Raw genomic sequence first — 12060 nt, 5'->3', positions numbered from 1 at the left:
ATGCAAAATTATTCAAATATTCAAAATAATAATAGTAGTTAACTGAAAAAAGTATAACAAACCATCAACACTACAGACGCAACCAGGCGTATGTGACTTGTTGGTTTCCTGCCTAAAAATGCGATACGGTTTTTAACGTCCTCCACAATCCTGTCCCTTCTGCCACAAATCCACCACAATCCGTCCTGTTACTGTTTCGTTATTTAAGAACCATTAGAAATTCATATGTTCCTTTCCATTTTACTAACATACACATTTATTCGTTTTAAGAAAACGAACGTTCTCTAATAAAAAAATAAAACATAAGGCCGTTTTGATTTAATTTTTTTGTTTGTGGTATACTTTAAAAAATTTAGTTTGTTTTGTTGATGTTGAAAAATTACACTAGTAGGGAGATAGTGTTCTTCAGCTTTCACCAAATCAATGTTATTTCCAAATCTTATGATTGTATATTCAGAAAATGCATCATGAATATAAAATCAAAACGAGATGTTAATGTATAGAAAAAAATGCTATACTTAAATAATTTCATTTTTGAAATTTCAAGACAATCGAACATCATTAGTTTGAAAGAAGTAATATAATTATATTTAAAAAAAAACACACTTTTTGTATCAACAAAACTTGAGCATTTGCAAGAAGTGCCTTTTACACTGCATATTCCATTTATATCAACTTCGAAAATACGTAATCAAAAAACATTGCGATTCTTCATAATATATTTTACTGTAGGCAGTAAAAATACAGAAGAGAGTTTTTTATAAACCACATAAACTTACAAATGCCAGGGCTGACCGAAGTCTAGTAACTCAGACACGGCAGGTATGACCTAGTAGGTCGTTACGTCAAGAAGGTGAAGAAGAAGTAACCAATAGATTAACGTTATCGATTCCAAAATAATTATCAAAAATACAAAAAAATGATAATTGAAATAATTCAAAAGAAAATAATTTGCACACGTTAATGTTTCCTGTACGAAAATCGGCTTTGTTCTTTTTCCAGACAGTCATATGTGGTGGAGCGATTGGTTTTTGTTCCGTTGAGGTGGGCTAATCGAGCACTTCAGTCTTGATGGTAGAAACGGTGGATTGGTTCCGCCGCGATGAAGACGAACTTCCGGTACGCACTGAAGTCACAGGAACAGATGAGTTAGATGATGTGGAGGACGTCGAGTTGGCACTCGAAGATTTTTGCTGTCCGTTAGACGAATTTGATATTTTTGATGTCGTTTTACCAGGCAAAAGTGGCAGTGGTATGGTGACGTATTGTTGTGTTCCACCTAGAATAAGAAAGATAACGTCGGTTATTATTGGTGTGAGATTCGATGTACATGTACGGGATTGGAATAGTGTACCTTCGCTGTGCAGTTGTATTTGACCCGATTGCAGCAGATTGATTAGCATATCTTGTGGTAAATTGCTCAGTGCCGAAGCTGGATAGATAATGCTGCTCGTTATCTGAGACGCACTACCGGTAGTTACCGGTGCGATGTGTGTTGATGATGTTGGGACGGCGGCGCCTGATGTTGAAGGCGATATTACTGATGCAGTTTCCTGTTTTATCTTCACCGTAGTGGATTTAGCTTTGCCGGACTTTGATTGCGGTTTTTGCTGCTGTAACTGCTGGTGGCGATTTTGAATTTGCTGTTGGAGTGCCTCCTGTTGTTGCTGGATTTGCTGCTGGATTGCATTTATCGTTGCTGCATTAGCAGACAGCACATTGGTAGCTGTCGTTCCGGCACTGGTGGATGTTACCGTGCCTCCCAGATTATGCAATGCTGCACTTCTGGTTGAGGGTTTGTCACTCAAACTGCCTGCCTGGTGATGACTATTGCTATTACTGGCATTGCCCTTATTGCTAATATTAACGCTAGGACCTGCAGGGGGCGACTCCGGCGGCGAATAATCGTCCGATTCACTGCCGGACGACATCGGTGACCGATCATCCTGCAAAGAGGTAAAGAAAAGTAAAGGAAAAGTGTCAGTAACGTCAAGTTGACTTATTGGCAATTTGTTTTGACACGGCTCGTCTGGTGTGACATACGACAAATGGCGTAACAAAGTTGGTAATGAATGGCATGCGCAACATGATCCAAAAGCAGACAAATGCATACACACACGCACACATTTATATATATACGTGTATAACAAACATATTTAAAACTACCATCCTTCTATGTACCATAAAAGTGCAATAGCAACGGATATTACACAATCTGTAACAAAAACGGATTATCAGGTAGGGAATGGAGATAAATCGTTTCAGACCAAAAGTAAAGAACGGGTAAAGCGGTAAAGGTAAAGGTAAGTCAGTGCAGTGAAATGCATTCCATCCTATGATTCAGTGGAAGGAGTGGCGCAGAGGAGTTGATAGTACCACGAGTTAGATGAAACGATCGATGGACGGATGTACAATACTTGTAGGTTCGACTATGCGACGGCCCCTACGCGCTGAAGGATTCGAACCTATTTAGTGCTGAAATGTAATAACTTAGGGAGGATGCGTTAAGATATTTCTTAACAATAAGAAAACTTTTGCAATGTTGTACGATGAACGATTATCTTTCAAACCTGAACGATGGACGATGATCTTTTTTATCTTTGTTATAAAAAACAATAAAAATGAAATAAATAACTTTAGTGTTTATAGCAGACATGAGACGTTACATAAGTATGGTGTCTGTGTAAATGTTAACGTATATCCAACGTACAAAGAACTGTTACAGTGGCATAATTAACAAGTAAATCATACTAAAACACTAAATGCTTGGCAAGTGACGAACCATGGGATATGTGCTTACATAGACGAACTTCAAAGTTCCACGTTTGTTACTTTTGTACATCTTCCACTGCTTTCCTCTCTTATCCGCACTGCCCACAAACCGGGTATGGTAAGGTATTTCATTAATAAAATATTCCACCCGAATTTGGCAAACCATCCCTGCCCGATTGGGAAAGTTCGATAGCTTCTGCTGGTTGCCTTTTTAAGCCTGCCCTCGATGCGGCAACCCCTACCGATATTCTGTATCTTTCCACAGGGGTCCGATCACCTGTCGGAATGAAACCACCATGCACACTTGTTGTCATTTTTCGAAGACGGAGCCGACCAGTCTCCTGGTGCGATCAGGCTTTCCCTCCCGACTGAGTCCGCACATATCACAAGCCAAGCTGTGGTGTATTTTATTAATGAAGCGCAAAATTATGACGTGCCGTCGACAGGATGGCAGTGGCCACGAGCAAAAGATCTTCGTTCGTAGCTGCCTCATTTTGCTGCGAGGAAAGCATTTCTCATGCGGAACTTTCCGTTCCGTCGTGCATTGTGCCGTTTGTGTGATGTGGATCCATCGCAGACCAACTGACGCACGCTGACAAGTTAGGTGAGCACCGGTAAACCGATCTGACAAACGAGATATTTTCTATTTTTATGCATGACAACGGCACACCTTTTTGGGTCAAACGCGAATACCGCAAATCTGAAGAAAAGCGTTGAAAGACGATGGGGAAAAGCACAATCAATGCAACGCGAAGTGCAATTGTACATTGGTCTTGTAACATTTTTTTTTACACCGCGTTCGGTGCGATCGTAACCCGGGATACGATTGTCGACAAACATCAGCAGAAGCGATGGGACGGTGTAATGTAGAGGAAAAACTTGACGATACCATAATATTTAGTGGTAAAGACAAATTACAAATTCAGACATTTTTCTCGATTGCGATGGTCGCAGAGGAGTGGAAGATTGCCCCTAAGCGCCCTGCTGACTGGAACAAACGATACCTTAGTTTAAAAAATAATGATATTTTGTAGGTAGGGATGGGAACCTTGAGATATCGTTGAGATGTAGTGTTTTTAAATCTAAGTTATAAAATCTTCTCCTCTTCTCTTCTATTCTTCTCCTTTAAACCCCATCAGAATAGTCTGTTGTATAAAATTCTTCTCCATCATTTGCTATGTTCCATTAAATGTTTCGTGTCACCAGGCACTGATTTAAATCGATGAGCTAACATTCGGTTTTAAAGAATAGTACCAAAACATCAAATAGTCAGGTAGACGTGGGAGAAGTTTTTGTTGTATCTGTTCCAGTGGCGGATCTAACGGTGGGCGGAGTAGACGGCCGCCTTGGGCCTCGCCGTGAAGGGAGCCCCGGGAAAAGCTATTAGGAGCTATATATTAGGAGCTAACTATTATTAGCTAGTAGGAAAATTGTATAAAGTGTAGAAGTACAAAAGGGGTCCCAAAATGTAACACAAAGAGCCTCTGGAGAAATTGGAATACAACCTCCGCGGTTAACAGAATTCTAAGAGAGACAGTTGGTCCATCTGAAAGCCCCCCGGTCAGTAATATTTTAAATTTGATCATGACCACCCCCACGGGCCCCAACTATCATTCCGCCCAAGAGGACTGATCCGCCACTGATCTGTTCAATCCTGTTTGTTACTTGTTTAATTATAGCCTCGTTCAGGCGAAATAATAATATAATTCAATTCAATATAATATAATTCATTCAATTCAATAAGAAGTGATAAAAAAAACGGAAATCAAAATTAACACAGTAAAAAACAAACCAAAAAATAAAATAACAATCAAAAACAAACACCTACAACAAACAATTGTACCACGGACATCACCTCTCATCAATACAGCAACCGCTCCGGATCGAGCAACACAGCACACAGCAATCGAACTTTCTTGCAACCAAAGATAGCTTTAACAAACCCAACAATGACAACTTAAAATTCCGGGCATTTTCCACATCTTAACTGAATATTTTCATTATTTTCATTCATTTCATTCATACATGTTAAACTATTACCACACCTCTAATTATTTTTACACGATAGTCATGTGTGCTCAAATGTTACATTACTTTTACGCAGATTACATCGCATTTTCATCATCATCAGCAAAACACCCAAATACGGTGATAAAAACAATTAATAAATATTATAAATTTGGCAGAACATGGAAACTAAAACTAAATGGCTCAAAATCCGAAGTCATATTTCTTGCCAGATACACTAGCTCCCGCAAAACACCAGCAAAAAAGTGAAACTAACGGAAACAAAACTGTTTGAAAAAGCTTCATTAAATACCCATGTACCTTTCTCGATAGAAGCTTTTTAAGTATTGCACATTGTGCTGCAGTATTGCAGCACATTGCGTAACAAAATACTACTGTACAAAGCATAAATCATTCGCCAAATCATTACTTATGCATCACCAGTATGGTCATATTGCGGATTCTCACACAAAGTAAAATTGCAAAGATCACAAAAAAAATCTTTAAGCCTTCGTTAAAGTCTCCCCTTGATATAAAACGTACACACCTCACTTATAATGTAACACACCAACTATATACGACATATTAAACAAGCAAAAACTGGTACACAAAGCTAAATGCCTTTCCAGTGCGTAGGAAATTCTAAGAGAATTGCACTCTTAAACTGTTAGTTTATAAGTGTTAAGTTCAAAATAATTTAAGGAATTTGTTTAGGTAAGGTGCTAGTAACAAGGATAGGTTAGAAACAGTAGCTTTAGATTTTGTTGTCATAATTTTCGTAATGTCATAATGTTGTCAAGGGTTTTAGAATTCCACTACTTTTTCCCTCAATCAAAATACAAATCAGTCGAACACAGGAGGTTGTTCCCGTGAAGACCGACGCAATAGCACATGAGCCACACCACAAGCAATAGCTCCACAACCACAACAATAACTACAATAACATCACCGGACCTAGACCATCACACAAACCAATAGGACAAACAAAACGAACAACAACAATAGTACAAAACCCAAAACGACACAGAACCAACATCCACCATACACCAACAACCAATCCAACCGAGTATGCCCGGGATAAGGCAATTCGCAAGAAGGAAATGCCTTGTAAAATTTGAAATATTTGTGATAACTCAACGCTTTGTTGATAATACGGCAAACGCCGTCATCATGGAAGAAATAAATAAAATAAATAAATAAAATTCAAATCACGCACAGTCGCCTAAATTTATAACAGTCAAGTCGCTTACTTGAGCACCATTAACGAATAGAGAAAATATATTCGTGCCTATTGATAATTAGGTCATAACCACTTTTGTATGCTTAAAAACTGTTAAAAATGAAATAAATAACAATCAATCAAAACATGAGTATCATGATATACTAACATCAATTTATAAAGTTACTAGCATCTGTTAAGCCCTAGTTTTGCTTCAAACTGACTCCTATATAACTCCATTATTAATTCCATTTATTCTGGTGTAATATCTTTCACGGACACCATTTAACTATGTATGTGCTATATCTGTTCACGTACCGAGTACCCACGCAAACAAAACGTCTATGTTGCGTCGATTATCCAGGTGATTCTTAGAAACCTGGAAGAGGTTTCCCTTACTGGATCCAATGGATTCATTGAATAATTACCTCATTGGACTCATTATACGGGGGACACTCAATGGTCTTGAAATGAGAAGACGTTATAATTGAGTTGGATAAGATCCAGCCCGACGGTTCAAACTATTCTATTACGCGTGACTGGTCTATCCATATTGACTGGTGATTTATATTCAAAATTATCGGCCGTATTGCTTATAAATAAAGGTAAGTTAATCTACGAACAAATCTCATTCGCTTGAAAACATTTCCTTGCCCAAACGAAGAAAGGTCACCTTATCCCCGGTGTACTCGGCCCAATTAATAAAAATATTATGATAATAAAAAGTAGTTTTGAGTTTTCTTTTATTAAAAATTGATAATTAAACTTCTAGTCGACGTGAAAGATTCTTACGTCATGCACCATACGAGTGAACGATTTATCATCCTTGTACAGTATAACTTGACTTTTTTTCCAAGGGTTCACTATGTGAGTAGCGAGGAAACTATTTCAACGACATTGTCCCACTTAGATTTTGATCTATCAAGCCGACAAAGATTAAACGATTGAAAAAATACACATACATTTTCAAATAGAAAAACTAGAAGGTGTTGTTCTAGAAAAAGGACACAAAGTCACATTCATCCATAACAACGCTTTAGCAGGCAATCACACACGCGGTCGAATGAGAACGTTTGTCAACTTCAAGGGTAGGTTCGATGTCTTATGACTGTTCTAGCTCACAGGCACCAACCACTACTGATGGCCGTGAGCTGGCCCCGGACACTAATTCCCAGCGGAATCATCTCTCGCAGCTGGCGGGGTGCATTTGTCGCAAACGGGAAGAACGTAGTACGTGCACACCTGTTGCATCCGATAGGCAACACATTGCATCGCGTACTGGACCACGATTTCCCGGCGGTCCCAAAAGTGACACCGGTGGATTGAAAGCATAAATTAATGACACCGCTGAGACAAACAGTGATGCTTCCCTCGCCACATTCGGACCAGATAGAGTAGACCTGGTGCAATGCATTTGGGAGAGCCATCGTGTCTGTGGTGGTGGATCGAATCATAGATTGCGCACAGGGTTGCGCTCGAACACCCGGACAGGGGTGGAATGCTTCGACAAACTTGACGAGTTGTGCCCATCTACGGCATCTGCGACAACTGGTGCAGGTCGTGCAGGAGTTTTGCCATAAGTAAAAGATGGAATATGTTGGGGGAACGAAAAAAAACACGATGCAATCGAGTGAGGGGTGGAAATATTTAATTCTAGTTAAATGCTGTTTGTCATAGGGCACACCATTTAGGAAAAAGCATACCAGTGCAGGGCCTTCGGACGACCTCCTCTTTTACCACCTTCATCCTCTTTCTGAACAACAAACCATACCAGTAGAAATATCGTTTTCAACATGTCTACGTGATCTCGAGAGCTTATCAAGCAACATCGGATGGTATACTGCTACTCGATGGAAAAATCAATCGATCTTTCACTCTTGTACATAGATCTAGTATTTCCTTGTCAAATCATGGAATCGTGGAAAAATATGTCTCATTTCTATGGAAATGTGGAAAAAGTGTTTAATTTAAATTTTCTGTATCCTACACATAGTTGTAACGTTTCTTTAAAACATGTTCACTGAAATAAAAGTTTCTCCTCTCCACCGAATAACTGCCACATTTCTGACAAAGATTGTTGAATGTACTTTACAATTTTCGTAGAAGGTGGTCCAGTGGTTTAATTCGGTACCCGTTGAAAACGCATTCCATCGGATGTCTCAATTACACCCTGGTCTGCTGATTTTCTCTAGAGGAAATACTTTTTTTTTTGTTTCGAAGTAAGCCATGATACAAAACCAACCCTTTCCAAATAAGGTAACAAATGGATGCTTTTGTCAAAAAATCTCCCATGATGACTGTTTGGGTGGTCCATACATTTTGCACGAAAAACACAACGGTGGCGCATTGTAATTCTGCTCAGCGTGTGATATGCGAGTGCGAAGATGGTACTGTTTCGTTGTGTTTTTGTGGTTTTCAACGCGGGTTTAACTGTTGTGGCAAAACATTTGACAATTGTCAACGATTTCTTGTCCTGCCAATCTTCCCGAGGGACTTATGTTTTTGTGACTGTTCAATGATCAAACAATACAAACAAATAATTAGCAAGTGCTTTCCCTAGTGGCGCATTTCGTCTGGAACGAGTATGCGTTCGGGAATGTCTCATTTGGCACTCGATAAAAGTGACGAGTAAAGTCTTTTACCACCTGCCGGGTATGGAACATATATTAAATACAAAAAGTTACAGTTTTTTGATTAATGTAATGACACTGCACTGCAGGATTCCAAACGGGTTACAGAGAACTTAAGTTTCAAATTATCTTGAACTCATACAAATGCAGCTTTTTTTTGTTATGCTTCTTGAAGTGACGATACATTAAATGGACTAAATCAGTTAACCAAATGGTAGCATGAAATACATTTGTTTATTTGCTCTATAATGTTTAAGATTTTTATCCAACAATTTATAAGAAAGTTTTTATAAAAATCACTATAACTTAACTATAATAACTATAACTATAACTTAACGAAAATAACTTTATCATTTTATTCTCGTACAAACGACCTAGCCGTGCATCTAATTTATATGTTTTTATATATTTCACTTTTGCATCCAGCTTTTCATGTACATTCCAATTGATGTTTCTAATTTTATCAGTGCCTGAACCGAAAAAGGAAACCGAAATCCATACTTCTGTTTAGTGAACAATAATGTATCTGTTCATTTAACTTAAATAAAGTTGGTTTTGTCTGATAGTAATAAAGATTACGATTCAATTAATGAATAAATTAATAAAATGTTACAAAATTAATCAGTGCACTGGAAATCTTGTAGAAATTGTAAATCCATAATCAATTATAAAAAAAGCAGGCAGTAAGTTTTCCATATACATTTCAAAGCATAATCTTCTGGAGGTATTAAACATCATCCATTGACCGATTGAACCAACCAATTAGAAAACGCCTTTTTTTTCGACTGTTGACTTGCTATTATCACGTAGTCAGTTCTAGTTTGTGTACCAGTGCTGTGGTGAAGCTTTGGTGCCACTATCAAATACACTGAAATATCAAATGCACTATCTCGAAGCAACGCCAATAAAAAGGGGTAACAGTTCGTTAGTTTTAGTCTTAATATTGATTTATCTGAATCAACTGACATTAAATGCGATGATGGATTCATTCAGATTTTTTTTGACGCTTAAACTACAACTAATGGAAAAGAAAGTTGTTTTAGAATATAAAAAAAAACTAGTAAAATGAGTACACTTTGTACTTAAAGCATAGTTAATTGTCATCAGAAACCATTTGAAAGAGTTGTCCATATGTCCACAACATAAAGCACAATAAAAATGGCAGCTATTTAGGACACATCTTGACTGACAAGAAAACCTGTACCGTCGAGTTGCGTGTCAAATGAAAATGGAAAAAAATCAGAATTTAAACCACCAGATTGACACGTGTCCTTTCGTATTACTTTTGTGCTCGACAGGGCAATTGTAAAAGTAACATAAAATTAAATCGAAGGTCAAAACATTCCCTACGACCTTAGGACTTAGAGACGCAGCTTATTTGCCAACGCAAGCTTGGACGATACGCTTTTGTTAGTTAACCCATTTTTGTTTGATGAATAATTCGTAGTACGGAACAATAAATTCATTTTACTATACGTTTAAAGAAACATATAATTTTCATTTAAACTAGTCGCGCTCCTTAAGGATGAACATTAAGAATTAAATATTAATGTCATTATTTTCGAAATCAGCTTGAAAATATCAATATATTGTTTTTGTATAACTCAAAACCAAAAAAATGTTACTTATGCACTGCAGCTGAGTTGCGAATTGTAAGAATTATTTACACGACTACTAAGCGACAATCTTGCTACACATCAGTTTGAACCACGGATTGGAGTTTTCGGTTTTATGGACAAACAAATAATTACGCGACGTGCCTCCTTTTTTCTTCCTTTCCTTGCCTGATTCTGTAAGATTGGTTTTATATAGTGAAAAGCTCACGCAAGGCTAGCACTCAGCTTCGCCTGACGATTGGACATGATGGAAAATTTATTCAAAATGGCCGATACACTACGTGATTGTCCGCCCCTTTCGAAGCAGTATGCTTCCAAAAGGGGCGGTCGACACCAGCACAAAAAACAAAGTGAACAGCATGAAACCAACGTTGTTGCTGGAAGTTGATTTTTTTGCAACTGCGTTCGAACATTCCATGTGCGTACTGAAGATGATAATTACACCCCGTCCATGGTTGCTGGGGAGAAAATGATAAACAAGCGAACGCACAGAAGCTTCTACTTGTCGTACGCATTTTATGCAAAATGATGTAATTATCAAAACCGTAGCCGGTGTGTTGCCATTTTGAGCCGCGTCGATTGAAGGTGGACGCTTGGCAACAATTTGCACCAATCTCAAATACCTTACGTTGCGAAAGAAAAAATCTTAGAAAATACAACCGTCCTTTCTACGAGGTACGTGTCGCACAGGAAAGCAAAAACTGAAAACGACCAAGATCGTCACAAAATGTCCATCACACAAATCACTCAAGAGGACGGATCAGTTTCATGATCGTGGTTTGCTGTTTCGGTTGACACCGGGTACGTGTTTGCGCTGCTCTGTACTTTAATTTTTAGACTGCATTTCTGCATTTTAAATCAATTTCAATTCATCGAGGGTTTTGCCGTACCAGATAGCCGTACCGTATCAGACTATTATTACCTGCAACTGACCATACGCCCTGTACAAGAATTGACAGTAGTCGTTTGATGTCAAAGTTAAGAGTAACATTTTCACCTGGTTGAAGTCTGTTTTTTAGTTTATAGGATTTATTTCAGTTCGAATGTATCACACAGTAATTCAAATTTTAAAGTACTTCTAATACAAAATTGAACACATCTAAAATTGGGTATTTCTACATGAACGAAAACGACAAACAAAATAATCTTAACCGCATTGTTCCTTAATCGAATATCTTTTTTCAACCACTTTAAAGTTTGTTTAACAGTCTCTAACTATCACCATACAAAGCATAATGGTTTTTGTCATTCTAAATCATCTTCTGATCTTAGTTTCCGCTTCCCAGTTATTCCCAATTTGAGTCCCATTGCTGAGTTGTTACATTACGCAACATAACACCAATCTATTAACCAAATATCCAATAACTCCAAATTGGCGTATTGCCAGGACTAGGGTAAGGCCTGCCATTTCATGCTTTCTTTGAGTTTATTTACACGTAGCTAGATAATCAGTCTTCATATCCAGATTCGGATCTGATCTCGTAGCTGGACGGATAATTGATCCTGATGGGATTTTGAACCAGTCCTATTGTGGTGCGCCGCTACCAAATACATCAAAAGATCCCGCCTCATAACTATCTAAAATGTAATTATTTATTATTTTTATTCATGAAGAACGGCCAGCCCGTTTTACTTAACTTTATTGGAATCTTACACAAAAGTACAATTTAAATTAGTTTGGCTATATTCCCTTCGTCGAACATAGAACGGGTGTACACGGTCTTCAAACTTTATCACCGGTACATAGGGCCGATTGAAAAATCAAAAATAATTTTAAAAAATAAAAAATTTCTACATACAAAAATCAGGTCATGTT

At 37.9% G+C, this 12060-nt stretch overlaps 1 protein-coding gene across 1 annotated transcript in view; it reads right to left on the bottom strand.

The window, feature by feature from the left end:
* Nucleotides 1-1049: 1049 nt before the first annotated feature.
* Nucleotides 1050-12060, bottom strand: part of LOC128719354 (serum response factor homolog) — a 114964-nt gene continuing 103953 nt past the window's right edge. The window contains exons 3-4 of the mRNA XM_053812977.1: nucleotides 1355-1946; nucleotides 1050-1279 (exon numbers count right to left, since the gene is read on the bottom strand). Of these exons, the coding sequence (XP_053668952.1) occupies nucleotides 1050-1279; nucleotides 1355-1946 (822 nt within the window). The remainder of the gene's footprint in view (nucleotides 1280-1354; nucleotides 1947-12060) is intronic.

The sequence above is a fragment of the Anopheles marshallii genome, chromosome 2, assembly GCF_943734725.1.
Source record: "Anopheles marshallii chromosome 2, idAnoMarsDA_429_01, whole genome shotgun sequence".
NCBI classification, from domain to species: domain Eukaryota; kingdom Metazoa; phylum Arthropoda; class Insecta; order Diptera; family Culicidae; genus Anopheles; species Anopheles marshallii.
The sequence above is the reverse complement of the archived record's forward strand: the minus strand, read 5'-3'. Positions and strand labels throughout refer to the sequence as shown.